A 17068-nucleotide genomic window follows, 5' to 3' on the forward strand; every position below is an offset into this window, starting at 1 on the left:
GTAGTACACTGTAATACCATTTAGTGCATACATATGCAGAATAGTAGACTAAGGGAAACTGGTTAATTCAGGTTGGACCTATAACTAGAAAATTAGCACTTTAAACCCTTTTTACTTATTAATAGCTTCAATATTAAAATAAATTATTACATCAAAGGTTTAAACATTTTACTCATTTAACATGTATTAATCTTTTAAAAAAAAAATACAAATGATTACTTCTTTCAAATGAGTATAGTAACCAAAAAGACATTAAAGAAAGATAGTGTTCAAATGTGGATTGAAATCTATTAAACATCTTGCCATTATCATAAAAACGATCATAGTAAAAGAATATGATCTCTAATGTATGAAAACAAAAAGAAATATAGAGAAAAATAATATCTCCCATAGATTTTTTTAATCCTACAGGATCAAGTTCAAACCTTTGAGTCAAATAGTCAATACCCTCTCCAGTGGTTCTCAACCTTCTGGCCCTTTAAATACAGTTCCTCATGTTGTGACCCAACCATAAAATTATTTTCGTTGCTACTTCATAACTGTAATGTTGCTACTGTTATGAATCGTAATGTAAATATCTGATATGCAGGATGGTCTTAGGCGACCCCTGTGAAAGGGTCGTTCGACCTCCAAAAGGGTCGCGACCCACAGGTTGAGAACCGCTGCAAAACCCTGTTTCCTGCTGATATTCTCAAATCATAACTCCTAATAGTCTCATACGTGAAATATTTTCTTTAGAACTCTTTGGTCACCAATCTCAGATGAATTCTTACCTCTGTATTATAAAAAACACTCACTGTTCTCTGCCTCTTTTCTCCTTCTTTTCTAACTTTCATGAATCCTATATCTCTAGTAGAGAAAATTTATGGAAACACTTCATGAAGCCATATGCAAACAATTCAACTCCAAAGTACCTACTGGAACAAGATATTTGCAGCAAAAATAATCAATATATGACTAGGATCCTAAGAATGTATTAAAAATTCCTACAAATTAATATAAAAAATTTAATTGTGTTTAATCTATATTCCCCAAAAGCAGGTGTTTAGAATATAATTCAAGCAGTATATTTAGGAGTTGGTCTCAGGAAATACTTACAGAGGGTGTGTTGTCAAGCTCTTCACTAGTGTGGACCATTGAACCTTGATCTCTCGGGGGAGCTCTGGCAAATAGTGCGAGACACCTGTGAGGGAGCTGAGCTGTTATGCTCCTGCCAGTCATTAGTTGAGGACTGTCCCTCAGGGACATTAACCTCATGTAACCAGGGGTATAACTTAAATAATCTCTTGTACAAAAGGGTATATGTTCAATAATATTCACAGATGGAATGCTTATAATAGAAAACAAACAAGACACCAGAAACAACTGTAATGTTCTTTAAAAGAAGAATAATACATGCATCATAATATACTCATACAACAGGATACTATGCAATGGTGATCGGTCATCTACATCAAAATGGATGAATTTCACCTATTATGCCAATTTTTCTGCTTCTCCTTCTACCCCCGGGACATTTATATCTCAGTTTCACTGTGTCAAAATATTCATAGTATAAGTGGATTTATATAATGTCCAGAAAACATACAGAATCATTACTTTTTTTAAGTATTTAAAGAGGTATAGTAAAAACTTTTTAAAACTTTTAACAAAACAGAATAGTAAACATCATTCAGGAATTTGTGGGGCAAATAGAAAAATGTAGTCAGGGAGGGGCACCCAGAGGATTTTAAAGGTACTTGTTATTTGTTAAATTATATCATGGGTTACACATATTAATTTATGTACAGAAAACATTTTATAACAAAAGATTGGATATAAGAAGAAAAACCATGGAGTGAAACTGAAATACAATGTCCCAGGGGTAGGAGGAGAAGCAGGAAAAGAGGTCTACTAGAAGCCAAGAAGGAGAGAACAATTAATGATGGCAACTGTTGCTAGGCAGTGTGGGATGCAAAGTGAAATGAAGTTAGTGGAATTGGGACTTAAGTCAGAAGGCTTTGGTGACTGCAGTTTCAGTAACCGAGTTGGGGCATGTGTCAGAAAACAATGCCTCAAGACGTAGTAAAAGGCCTGTGGATAGGTAGCTCTTTAAATAATCCTGCCAGTAAATGCAAGTAGGGAGATAGGTCATTATTTGAGGGGCAGGACAATTTGAACACTATTTAGGAGTATATTTTTAAAAGAGCATAATCTCTTCTAGACCATGGATTAAAGGCATTGAAATCTTTAAATAGAAATTTAATTATAGGAAAAAAAGTCAACATCCTTTTAGGAAAAAGTATCCTGGAAAATCTTTGGGTTAAATGTTTTTGGTGAAAAAGATGTAAATATTTTAAATAATTATTTTATCTAACTGGAAAATTTTCCCCAAAGGATATTTTCTCAACTCTTGATGACTCCTAAAGCCTTTAGGATTCTGTTTATTATTGTTTCCATGTTCTTGCTAATTTTCAGTGAATAAGAATTAGACCAACTTGAATTATAGGAGACATGCATGATGAGCCTACTTTAAAAAAAATTATCAATTAAGGGGACAAAGACTCCTTCCTTTTCATATTGGGCAGCTTTATTCATCATTATAACAAAATGTAGGCAAATTTTAATGATTACCTGAAAGAGTAAGTAGATAGCCTAGCCTGACTATATATGTGAGTGTTCCATTGATAAAGAACATTACATTTAAAATTTAAAAAACATGGCATACAACTTGAAAATTCCACTTAATAAAGTCTTGCTGGTGTGCATAAGGTTAGGGCAACACTGAGTGATGCTGTTGGCTTTTGCAGTGACATAATCTCAGCATAGTGGAGCGGCAAGGAGGTGGGTGACTGCCATTTACTTTAATAGCAGGAAAACTTTTCAAGCTGTAACAACATGCTCAATAAATTCTTCCATTACTGTAACACCAAAGGAGAGTTGAAAAATGTATTACACTTCTAGTTTTTTCCTTAGAGATATATATTCTTGTTCTGTTTCTATGGCAACATTGATGCAGTAACTAAACCTTTAACTTCTCTCTAGACTCCCTGATGGCTTCACACAGCTTCTAAACCTGACCCAGCTCTATCTGAATGACGCCTTTCTTGAATTTCTTCCAGCCAATTTTGGAAGGTAAGAATAAAAAATTTAAATGATTTCATTTTATTTCACTTTAGGTAAGTACTTTACCTGAGCCAGTTGGTGAAGCTTTAAAAGTGATAAACCTCATTATTATTCAGTAAATGAGACAATATTAACCTATGAAGCATTTTGCAAAAAATAAAGTAAAATTAGGTCATTAATAATCAAATAGCCCAGCCGATGTTGCTCAGTGGTTGGATGTCAACCCATGAACCAAGAGGTCCCTGGTTCAATTTCTAGTCAGGGCACATGCAGGGTTGTGGGCTCCATCCCTGGTGGGGGGCATACAGGAGGTAGCTGATCAATGATGTCTCTCTCATTGATGTTTCTATCTCTCTATCCTTCTCCCTTTCTCTTTCTATTAAAAAAAGAAAATATTTTTAAAAATAATATATATGTATTTCCCTTTTTAAAAAATAATCAAATAAATTGCATGTGTTAAATATTAAAAAATTTAAAAGATATGAAAAAATACACATGAATATTTATGGCTCTTGAGTTGGAAAATACCTTTATAGAATACAAACAAAGGAAAATATAAATGGATACATAGATGTTAGTACATAAACACTTTTAAAATAAAATAACATCAGAAGATATTTAACAATTAAGGAAAAACAATAAACTGGAAAATATTTCCACCATATATGGTAAGCAAATTATATCCTTAACTATAAAGAATTCTTACATATGAGTTTGAAGGCAAAAATTTCATTAGAAAAAAATGGATAAATGACATGTACAAGCAATCCATAATAAAGTACAAATTTCCAATGAATGCATGAAAAATGGTTAGCCTCACAAATAGTAAAAATAATACAAATCAAAATGACAATAAAGCTCCATTGTGTTCTAGCATGTTACAGAGGAAAGATATCCTCATTCTGCTTATGGAATTGCAGAATGATATGAGCTGTGTACAAGGCAGTGTGACTTAAAAGGTTTGAAAATATTTACAACCACTGCTTCTGCCATTCATTTCTAGAAATGCATCATATCATCATCAAATATCATACTAGGATTTATGGACAAGAATATTTATCATTATTTACAATATGAATAAAGTGGAAGCACACATCCATCTAGGGAGATGGGTTAAATATATTAAGTTGCATCTACATGACAGTCTGTGGAGATTTATAATACTGTATATGGAAATATGTTTATAGATCATATGATACATTATATTTAGGAAAATATTATAACAAAATATATAAACTACATTCACAATATGAATATAAATAGACATGAAATAAAAGACTGGTTCCTTGGAAGTAAAATTAGGGAAAATTTTATTTTCATCTCTATATTTATAATATTTTCCAGGTATTCTGCAATACATCTTTTTTCTCCAATTTTCTTTGAAATAAATTATACACAGCACTATACAAGTTTAAGGTGTACAGAATGATCATTTGACTTACATATCTTGTGAAATGATAACCACAATAAGTTTAGTTAACAATCATCACCTCATATAATTACAAAAAATGTTTTTTTCCATGAGTTTTTTTTTGTGTGTGTGTGTGTGGGAGGGAATCTCGGCGGGGGGGGGGAGGGAGAGGAGATTTCTCATATAAATATGATCATACCATATTTCTCTGTCCAGCTTACTTACCTCAGGCTCCATCCATTTTGTCACAAATGGCAGTTGGTCCTTTTTTGGCTGAATAGTATTTCATTATATGTATTTACATTTAATTTATCTATTAAGCTATTGACGGAGACTTAGGTTGTTTTCATGTCTTGGCTATTGCAAATATGAAAAATATATCTTAAAAGTTAAGACAATTTAAGTTTATTAACTGCGTTTTCCTAAGTGATCATCATTGAAAGCGCTCAAATAGACTGAGTATAACTTGACACGGATCTGTTGGCAGAAGCTAGTGCAGATGTTCAGAACTCTGGAATAATGATGTGCCTTAGCATGTAGTAGCCCCATCTGCATATGGATTGTATAACATTTCCCAAATTCCCTGCAGATCAGTTCACAGCATCTACAAACACCCTGTTCTTGGACAGTTTTTAAAGTTCACAGATCTTCAAAAGAGTATTTACCTGGCTTCTGAATGAGCTAGTGCTTCACCATTCATTCATCTAAATTAACATTGTCCTTCTGGTAGTGAGCACAACTGCAACTATGCTTTTGATTTATCAAATGAGAAAATGTCTAATTGTCACCTGAAGAAACTCTTTTGTCTTGAATTTTTTTCAGTTCTCTTTTAGCAGTCCTAATATGAGGGAAGAGATTTGGCAAATAGAAAACACAATACCAAAATTTAAACCACTTGGAATTAGATTTTAATTTTGTGTAAATCACATGCCAAAATATGGTATATTTTATTATTGTTATCTAAACAGTTTTTTAACCTTCAGTTGGATAGTTTGTCAAAAGGATGCTTAAAATCCCTTTCAAAACCTGAGATTCATGTTCCTAAGAGCCAAAATAAGTCACAAAATATCATCACACTAGTACAAATATTGAAACGATTTGAGACATATAAATGTTTAAGAAATCTTTTCTACTAGCAATATATCCATGTGCTGGAGAACTGAATCACTTTATTTCATATAGAGATTAAGAGTTATATGATTAAAATTAAATTAGAAATTTGATAGGAGTCAAAACAGAAAAGAAATGGGAAGAGACCTTGATGAATATACAAAAGCACAGTAAATATGGACAATTGTAGGTGAAATCATTCAAATAGTGAATTATTCCCCAAACACTAAAAATTCATAAAATTCATTTACTGTTGCTCTAAAGAATCCTCAACTGAGTACATTTTAAAACTCAGTTATAGACATTAGTGACAAAAGTGCCCCAGGCTGCATACCTTAACAAGTACTTAGGTGTGAAATGCATTCCTAATCACGTGTTACACAGCAACAGAAACTGTGAGCATCTTTTACCTCCTCCAGGATTTCCCCAACCCCAGTACTGTCACAGGACAGATGATGCTATAGATTTTTCATGTACATCCACTTCCAAAATGCTAAGATGTTCATCTTAGAGTCAATGAAATATGGTATATTAGTTAGATTGCTTTTTCCACTATCCAATTATTGATAATAGTAATATCTAACACATATTAAAACTTGCAATGTGCCAGGCATTATGCTTTACCTGTGTGACATTATTTAAGATTCAAAACTCTATACTTTATGGTACTGTTATCACAAACTCATTACAGAGAAGGAAGCTTAAGTTAGATGGGGTTAATTTGCCCAGAGTCACAGAGGTAGAGTATGAGAGTCTGGATTTCATCTAGATCTGTCTGACCATAAAATTCAAGCTCTTGCCCTAACCGGTTTTCCTCAGTGGATAGAGCATTGGCCTGCGGACTGAAGGGTCCCAGGTTCGATTCCAGTCAAGGGCATGTACCTTGGTTGCGGGCACATCCACAGTAGGGAGTGTGCAGGAGGCAGCTGATCGATGTTTCTCTCTCATTGATGTTTCTAACTCTCTATCCCTCTCCCTTCCTCTCTGTAAAAAATCAATAAAATATATTTTAAAAACAAACAAACAAAAAAAACTCAAGCTCTTAACCACTATGCTATTTTATTTTCTTTACAAGTTAATGTATAGTCTTTTGAGAGAAAGTGTTGCCATGTTCCAGTGAACATAGCACTTGGAATTTAGTAGATAGTCAATAGTCTGTTGAACATATAAAATTAAACAGTGAATATATTTTTATAAAACATGAAATGTAGAAGTGATATCTTTGAAAGATATTTATTTCCTGGAAATTTTGATTTTACAAATTACTTGTCAAATTTGCTTTTGACAAATGATATTCGTTATTGTCTAATGTTGATATGACCCTATTCATAATCAATTTGTATAATTCTTTAAAATCTGTAATGAAGGTATATAATGTTGAACATAGTTGTTTTGATAATATACATAGTGATTATTGACTGTACCATAGTAACATTGTTTTATAGAAAAAAATAAGAAGCAATTTTTAAATTTATTTCTATAGACTTGTCAAATTACGGATCTTGGAGTTAAGAGAAAATCACCTGAAAACTCTACCAAAGTAAGTGACTGTGTATTTTCTAAATTTTGAATTGTGATTTTTTTCATTAGTATTAAAAAAGTGACTATTTTTATTTTGGCTATGCTTTGCCATTTTGATTGAGTGAATTTTTCTATATTTTTTCCTGGAGACTGAAAAGTATTATATACTGTAAGAGTTATGCATTAAGTAAGAATGAATCCTGCCTTACAAAATCATATAGTTACAAGGTGGGGAGAGTCCATTTATGGTTCATATTATAGTTAAACTAACACATCAGGAATGTTAGTCTGTCAATTTCATTGAAACTTATGAAATTGTTATTTTTAAGCACAGAAACAATCAAGAGTTTCAAAAAGGTTCAACCCAATATGATGCTGAATGTTTCAAGTTATTTTATGGATTGTGATAGTTTTTAGTTTTTAAATCAAGACTATGCAAAAATATTACATAAAATGATTACTTTTTTTCTAGAGATCCTAAAATGGTTTGGAGAAAATTTATATTTATTCATTCTTTCAAACTGTGCCTTTTTACTAGTTTATTTAAATTTTGGTTTATATAAAAACACAAGATATTTTATGAAAAAACAAATAACTAAAATGTTATGCAATGTTTACTTTAATAAAATGCTTTGCTTTACCCTGCCTTGACCTATTCATGTCTAATAATAGAATTTTGTGTTGTACAGAAAAAAATGTTTTTGAAAAACAAAAATTATTCAAAATGTAGTTTTTACTCAAATAAATTAATATGATATGTATATGTTATAACTAACTTATTGAAAGTACCATGGCTATTATTACCTTCCTGTAATATTGCAGAAAAAGATTGAGTACAGTGTTTCATTCTTCAAAAATCAGCAAGACTTAGAGACCTTTTCTCTGCTAACAATTGTATTTTTTACTTTCTAAAATCTTTCCGCTAAGCAAACGGTACTGAATTCCATTGATTTTTTAACCAATATTTCAATAAAATACCTTAAGTACATTTTATGTATGCTATAATGTATAAAAAATTTTGTCAATTCAAGACTTTCAATAGTGATATTGATTTCATTTAAATATATACATAGAGATAAAACATCTATTCATTCCTCCATAAATGGAAGAAGACAAGGAGAGAACATGAAAAGGAGGAAATATCCCTATATCTAGCTACCCTGAACTTTTGAGTAGCCTTTCTCTAAGCGAAAGCATTAGGCATAAGTCTAATGAGAGGCATCTCTTCCAGGTTGGAGACATAAACAGAGAGGGGAGAATGATAGTGTTACTGGTTCAGCATCAATCTCCTGTAAATGCACTTGGTGCCACCATTTCCATGCTAAGGGCTTTAAATGTTACATTTAACATAGAATGGAAACATGGCTAAGCAAAAACTGACCCACGGGAAATAGCATTGTCCCCTTCATCTAATATATATGTTTAGATCAAGTCTCCTTGAACATACTGAGTGTGTGAAGGAGAATCCTTTCTTCTGGTCTCAAATAATGGTTTTGATGTGAAATATAAAACAAATCTAATATAAGATGTCAGGTTTTTAAGTATATTTTTAACATATAAATTTTAAATATAAATTAAAGCCTGACCTTAGATTGCATTTATGGACTTTATAAGAGATAGCTGTTAAAACAGTTCAGAGTCATGAGTAACAATGCTCATAATTGGTGCATAGGTATTGTGTAGGCTTTGAGACTATGGTCCAGTATCAAACAATTAAAATAAGTAGAGTAATATGCATTCAACTATGTTTGGCCTAAAAAACATTGTAAAGATGTATAGAAGTAACACCGGGTCTCTTTGGTAGACAGATATGCATGTATGACTTGTATAGATGTTACAGTTTTTACATTTAAAAACATGTTCAAGTCATTTTCAATCTTGTGTGTTCATTTTTTACCTTATAGACAAAAATATAAAGAATCAAAATATGCATAAAATAGGAGAACTGTATCTTAGGTTTTAGTGTCTATAAAATGAGAATTGAAGACAGAAATTCTGTCTTAAATAAAAATAAACTGTGTTTTCACTATGTATTATACCCCAATCTAGACCTGTAACTGAGATATGTGAGAGTTTTCTACTCTTCTTACTTCGTACCTCCAATGAAAATAAAGGAAGAAATTTAGTTTTAGGAAAAACAACTTAGTTTTATAATAATTCCTCCAAGAAGAGATAGTGCATAATTTTCTCAAGGAAACAAATAAGATGCCAAGTCTTCAGTGGGTTCTTAGTGATTTCTCTTTATCTTCTGTCTTAAAAATCTATATGTCTGACAATCTGTGCCAAAGGTAAAAATGTGTAAGAATTATGATATGCCATCCATTCAAATGCATATCCCTTACATAAACTGGTAGAGACATTCTGATATATGCAGATTCTTGAACAATTCTTTCAGTTATTACCTAGAAGTCAGTATCATAAATTTTTACACTGTTTTGTGATCATTCCTTTAGATATCAATGAGTGAGGAAATTAAATTTCTCAGATACACATTTCCTAAAAAATAATTGAAACAGTCAGTCTTGATTATGAGTAATAATTGAGGATGTTGAACTGAAGAAACTAGATAACCAAAAAGAAAAATCTTTAGATTTCAAGATACAACTTTTCCTCATAGCAGAATTATTCTCCAAATTATGGTTTTTGAAGGCAAGCCAGAAATGAGTTAGTTCTCATTTTGACAATTTTTCACTAGCTATTTCTCTATCTGGAATTCTCTTACCACAAGTCATTGCATGGCTAGATCTTCCTTATTCTTTACACTTTCCTGAGATGTGGCCCTCAGAGCTTTCCCTGGTCACATCATATAATATTGTCCCCTCTTAGCCTTCACACTGTCTCACTCTTACATTTGACTTTCTTCATAGCATTTAAGGTTCTCTGAATTATTGCAACCCTGTTTACTTGGAGATGATATTCTCAGGAGAACCAAAGTTCCATTAAGAAGAGGGTTTATTTTTTTTATGTCACTGCTGAATCTCAGAACCTAAAGCAGTGCTTGGCACACAGTGAGCACTCAATACATAAACAAGAATACTGACATAGTGATTCAAATAAAGAAATACCTCTCACGTGACCTGGAAAACGTATAAGTTGGTTTTTCCCCATAGAAAATTATATAGGATAATAAATATTATGATTAGATGGGTCTTTGGTGAGCATCAAACAGAAGAGGACAAAGATAAATGATTGAGGGGATGAGGGCTTCTCAAAAGCTGATAGCTGAGCCTTAAATTTTAAATTTACACTCACACACACACACACACACACATACATATTCTCTCTCTCAGTTTGTTTCAAGTTAAACATTATATAGCTAAGGAATGACAAGAGAGGAGACTAATTTCAAATTAATAAAATTAATACTTATAACAACTAAAAATATCTAAAAATAGTATATCTTATTTCTTTTCTCTTGTCATTAAAATGTGATACATTTAGTCAAGAAACAGAATATATGTCAAGATAACAAGGAAAGGATAAGATCATTTTTTTAAATGAAAATTAGGAACCATTTCTGTGGAAGTAACATATCAGCATATAAATTGTTAGTTATAATTGCAGGTTTTACCCTTAAGTAAAAGTTTTTTCATATTCATGAGAAGAATTTTTCTAATACCTTAGTTAAAATTTGGGCTGTCCATCATGGCTAAGACTAACCGGAGCTAAAATATGATTTGATGTAACTGTGTCTATAATAATTTTCAAAATATGAAGTAATATGAAGAAAAGTAAACACAGATTAAGCTAATATTTGTCCTTCTGTATTTGTCCTTCTGAGTGTAAAAGGCTTAAAAAGTGTGATTCCTCAATCTGCTGTCCTAATACAATGACTGAGAGGAATATTTCAGACACATTTCAGCAGAATTACTGGGGCAATACCAGGCGATAGAGTAAACCCTGATGAACAAATCTAAAGGGGAAAACTAGATGGATTTGGTGGATAAGGAACTCTTAAAAATTGTTGGAAAAAGGAATTTAGAGTGTAGGTTATAAATATGAAGTAGTAACAACTTTGTTGGGGGGATCATGAACCCTTCCAAGAAGCTAAAAAGAGTAGTGGAATCTAGAAAAGCATTATTTGTAAAATTCCAGCTGTATCTATTTCCAATAATTTTGTGGCCCACTGTGAGTTTTCACAAAAAGTAGATTATTTGGCATGTTATGTAAAATAAGCCACATCAGAATACATAGTATACTATGAAAGAGCACCAAAAATAGGAAACGACGCTGTCAGTTTTAAAGTACCAAAATTTATCAAGTGTATAATTTTAATTATATAAATATTGGTTCAAAAGAGAATGTTTTATTGAGCAAAATTTCATTTGGTTCATAAATAGAACTATATTTCACTATCATCTATGAAATTTTTTGAACTCTCCATAGAAAACATTATTAAGGAATAATTTAAAGAAAACATTTCCCAAGTACACGCATGAATAATACTCTAAAACTACTAAGCTATATGTGCTTGAAAACTAGTAAATAGTGTATCCATTATACATGATTTTATTCCTTAGGCGCCATTGTTTTTATTTAGTGATTCCCCCCCCTGGCAACAAAGGTTCAGAAACTCTACAGTATTTCTCTTCTCTGAATGCCTACCGACCCACACACATATTCACAGGTGTCAAAACGTTACACCTTATCTAGCCGTACTCTAAGAGAAAAGATCCCCTTGAATTATAAATATAAATCAAAACCAGAGCTACAGTAAAACACTACCAATGAAAGACATTAGATCATGAAAGTCAAGAAAGTCATAATAGTTAAGAACTATTTCAGATTGAAGAAGACTAGAGACACACTAACTAAAAATAGTTATCTGAATTGTTTATTTTTCTAAAAAAAATTATTGAGACAACTGGCAATACTTGCATGGGATCTGAGGACTGAATGATAGTCATGTATCAGTGCTGATTTCCTAATTTGGATGGCTGCATTTTGGTTTGGTAGGAGGATGTTCTAGTTTCTAGCAAATACACACTGCTATTTGGGGATGATGGGCTACCAGGTTTGTATTGTACTCGCAAGTATTCATAAAAGTTATGTATGGTGCTTTGAAACTTTTTATGATTCTTTAAACATAATAACTTTTAAAAAGAGATTTTCAAACATCAATTCTTTAAAATTTAAAAAAAGCACTGTCTCATGGAGAAAATTATCAGCTTCATTTCTGAAATACTTGTAGATGTAGAGAGCAAGGGAAGAGTTTGCATTCATGTACCAAAATGCTTAACTGTAAAAATGAGCATTTGTACATAGGTGATAAAAGTTCTACATATGTGAGTAATATGTATACTGTGGATGTATTTTTTTCCTTACTAAATGGCAATGTATACTCTATATCTATAATTTATCAGTCAGATTTCTATTCATTTGCAAATAATATATTTTAGTTTTCATATAAGCTCATTTACTTTTTAAATAAGATTACTCTATAGGCAGACTTACAAAATTAGAATGTACTTGTCAGGTGTTTTTTTTGAAACCTTTCTTTGTTATTGATTTTACTGCCAATTATCATTGTCAGCATAATGAAGAAAATTGTATAAAATAATATGTATTCTGAGTTGGACAGGTGTGACTAAGTCATTTTCTATTCTCATTTCAGTGATTCTATTAACAGATTTATTTCACTTGGCATTACTGTACTAGTTACTTCAATAAAATACATCAATAGGTTCTATGGTTCTATTGTAACAAAAAATTATATTGTCAATCACAGCTTACAGAACAGATTTTTTATGTTTTAACTCTGTTTTTGTGACTATAAAACATAATTGGATATAATGTGTTTTTATAATCATACTAAAGGCCCAGTGCACAAACTTCGTGCACTCGGCAGGGCGGGGGGTGGGGGGTCCCTCAGCCCAGATTGCGAGAGGGTGCAGGCCAGGCTGAGGGCCCCCACTGGTGCATGATCGGGGCTGGGGAGGGACACAGGAGGTTGGCCAGCCAGGGAGGGACCGCGGGAGGGCTCTAGGGCATGCCCAGGCCATCTCGCTCAGTCCTGATCGGCCAGACCCCAGCAGCAAACTAATCTACCCGTTGGATTGTCTGCCTCCTGGTGGTCAGTGCATGTCATAGCGACTGGTCAACCGGCCAACTGTCTGCCCCATAGCAAGCAGTTGAGCGGCTTTAGCATATCATTAGCATATTATGCTTTGATTGGTTGAATGACCAACCGGATAACTGGACCCTTAGTATATTAGGTTTTTATTGTATAGAATTACCTTATGCTTTTACCAATATATATCAATTTTTAAGGCATGGTGTTTTGCTAAACCAAACACCATCCCATCCTGGGTTATCTTTATGGAAAGTGACAATATGACAAGCTAGCTAACCAAGGTAATAATATTAGTGACCTCTAGTTGTAGAGAATTGTACTTAGAACTAGGTATTTTCTTTATTTCTTCTCACCTTGTCTTAAACTTTAAATTCAGATTAAATAAGTCCTAATTATAACATACTATATTTAAAAACATTTTGTAAATTATAATGCATTATAACAATACTAGAGGCCTGTTGCACGAAGAGATTTATGCAATAGGCCTTCCTTTCCCCTGGCTGCTGGCACTGGTTTGCCTCCGGCACCTGGGGCCCAGGCCTTCGCTCTGGCTGAGTTCCGGCCAGAGCTGGGCCCCGGAAACATCAGGCTTTGCTGCCTCTCCGGCCCCAGGGCCGTGAGGCCTCGCTGCTCCGCCGGCTTCAGGGCCATCAGGCTTTGCTGCTCTGCCAGCCCCGGAGCCGTGAGGCCTCGCTGCTCCGCCGACCCCGGAAACGTCAGGCCTTGCAGCTCCGCCGGCCCCGGGGCCATTAGGCTTTGATCCACCGCTTGGAGCCTACGTATGCAAATTAACCGCCATCTTTGTTGGTGGTTAATTTGCATATCATGCTGATTAACCAATGGGAGGCATAGCGAAGGTATGGTCAATCACCATGTTTGTCTATTATTAGATAGGATAATTATTAGAGGTCCTTCTAAAATATCAAACATATACCCTTCCAAAGATTCACTAAAGGAAAGGCTAGAGCTCTCTGTCTTGTGAACTAATTGTATTTTTTAGCCTACTTTCAACATAAAATTAGGATTAAAATATTACAATTAGTTAAGGTTGAGTCAGGTCCAGTGAGGACGTAGGGAGAGGGCACAAAAGCAAAAAAAAAACCCAAAAAACAAAAACAAAAAACAACCATGAGATAAAATTGCTCTTTTCAGAGTACTCCAATCAATACCCACTCTGATCCCTGATGATTAAATTTACCAAAAGACAAGAACTGCTTGATATACAATAGTGAGGTTCAAAGTGCTGTGGCTTCAGTTTATTAGATCTCGAGGCTTAGTCTCTAGAGGAGCAATTAGCCTGTGCTTCGTTGTTTCACCTGGAAGAGCCGTAATGTACTTGAATGGGTATCTACTTTGCAGTCAAACCAACCTGGATTTGTATTCGGACCTTTGCTGCTCGTTTATGAATTTTTTAACTTCTTTGAACTTCAGTGCCATTATTTTTAAAGAATACTTATTGGTCGTTACCTCCTTTAAATGGTAAATTATAGTTTGAGTCATAGTTGATGAAAATGAGTTTTGTGATCATTAGAACCAGGAAAATACTTAAACAAAGGTAGCATGTTGTGGCACTTGGAAAACATGAGTGTGTGCAAGAAAAGATTGGCCTGAGTAATATTTTTTTCATTTTATCTCATAATTATATCTTTATTAGAAGGGGAATGGAGAGTGTTTTTAGTGTTTTCTTTATAATAAATACTTAAAAGTAATGTGAGGCTGTTTTGCTTTTCTTATTTTTAAGCAGTACTGTAATGAGAGCTAGAAATGATTCTCATCCTCAGTAGTGTATGTAAAATTTTAAATATCTAGTTATCAATTCTTGAAGACTGTTATTTTTTCTTTTTAAAATTGGTAGTTTCTTTGGGTAAATTGGACTAAAGATACTAAAAGGCATGATAAAAAATAAACAAAACTTTCAGCAAGCACCAGGAGGAACATAGCCACCATCTGTGACTCCATGTACTTTTATAAACTCATTCACTGCCGCTTTGCAAATTAAAATAATTTAGTGTGTATGATTGTTCTCCCCTTATGGATAAATGTAGTTCCTTTACTAAAGATATATTCTAAACATCATACTAGCGTTGTTCTTGGTCTCAACATCTTGGGCTAGAAAAATAAAAAAAAAACACACAAAGGAGCTCCTTAATAGATCTACTCCTATGATCTCAGATATTACCTCTGGTGGTGAATTTGCAAAGATTTACCCTAATTCCAATTCTGTATTCCATACTCAGATCTCAAGTGGAATATTCACCACATATCAAAAGTGAAATAATTTTTATCTTTCTCCTCTACCGCCACTCCATTGCAAACCAAACAAAATCAAACAAAACAGAAATCCCAAGCTTCTTAGTATACACTGCCTAGTCACAGTACCATCCACCTAATCACAGAAATTAGAACTCCTAATCCTCTCTTCCTCTCCTACTACCCTCAAATCCACCTGCCATCAACATATGCCATATCTAAGTACTCCTCCCTTCCTTCCATCATTGTCCTACGTGAGTTCCTTAATATTACTTGCCTCAGCCTCCAGTAACTCCTCCTTCCTCTTACCTCTCCCCCTGGAATCCCCCTCTTTATTGTTGTCAGAGCTTAAATTGCCACATGTCCGTGTAAAAGCTCACAATGACTGCTCACAGGGGGCAGAAGACACGTGTTGATGCCCTTTATAGTTTGGAGTTAGCATTTCTACTGTCATTACCTCCCAACATTCACCATCCCACAGGGTCTCTCTGCTGCATCCAAAATACAATACACCTTTGTATCCCCGGGCATCTTTCTTGGAACCTTCCTCTTTTCTGTCTGAAAAACTCCAAATCATCCCTTAATTTTTACATCACTTTTGCTTTGAAATCGGTAATAGATTCTGCATTCCGAGTGGTAGCTTTGAAAATTTGTTAGAGTTTTTCAAGGTAACATTTTCATTAAAAATATATCTATTTATAGTTTGACTCAGAAATTGAATATGCTTAATTTTGTGAGGTTTTTATCGTCTTTATTTTGTTATTTGAAGTTCCAACTCTATAGTCTAGCTGTTAGGTAAGTGAGGCTGAATAATCTGCTTTTCCTTTATAGTTACAGATTTTGTAATAGCACCGCCTTAGCAATAGTGGCGCCTCAAGAGGTATTGGTGAATTGATTTTCATTAGAGCCCTTCTATAGTATAGATGGTCAACGACTTTTGATGGTTCAACTTTACAATGATGCAAAAGCCATACATACACATTCAATAGAAACCGTACTTTGACTTTTGAATTTTGATCTTTTCCTGGGCTAGTGATATGCAGTTCGATACTCTCTTATGATGGTGGGCAGCGACAGCAAGATGATTTTGCCCAACTGTAAGCTAATATACGTGTTCTGAGCTAGACTAAGCTAAGTTAGGTATACTAAGTGCATTTTTAATTTATGATATTTTCAATTGACAATGAGTTTATCAGGCTATAACCCCATTGTAAGTCAAGAGCATGTGTATTTTGGCAAGTGCAAGGAAAAACTGAACTTCAGGAGATATGTTTTATTTTAGCATTTTCAAATATTTCTCTGACATTCATGTTTTAATTTTTACTTTTAAAAAGGACTCTTGATAAGTAAACAATAAATAAATTACTTTATTATTGATAGTTGGCTCAATGATGCACACTAAAACAAATGAAATGTATCTAACTCTCCAAATGTATCTTACCGCTTTCTTGCGTCTCCACTTTCCTCTCTACTCAAGTCAGGGTTAATTCCGGTCATTCAATATGCAAAATACATTCTAAAAAGGCTTGATTTCCTCTCAAACAGACGCAAGGGGAATATTTCTCAGTTGCTTTCATTTTCGACACTTTCTGTGACAT

At 33.5% G+C, this 17068-nt stretch overlaps 1 protein-coding gene across 1 annotated transcript in view; it reads left to right on the forward strand.

Moving 5' to 3' along the window:
• LRRC7 (leucine rich repeat containing 7) overlaps positions 1-17068 on the forward strand; it is a 307069-nt gene that overhangs the window by 56909 nt on the left and 233092 nt on the right. The window contains exons 4-5 of the mRNA XM_023762876.1: positions 3025-3114; positions 7110-7166. Of these exons, the coding sequence (XP_023618644.1) occupies positions 3025-3114; positions 7110-7166 (147 nt within the window). The remainder of the gene's footprint in view (positions 1-3024; positions 3115-7109; positions 7167-17068) is intronic.

This window comes from Myotis lucifugus, unplaced genomic scaffold, assembly GCF_000147115.1.
Source record: "Myotis lucifugus unplaced genomic scaffold, Myoluc2.0 scaffold_265, whole genome shotgun sequence".
Taxonomy (NCBI): Eukaryota; Metazoa; Chordata; class Mammalia; order Chiroptera; family Vespertilionidae; genus Myotis; species Myotis lucifugus.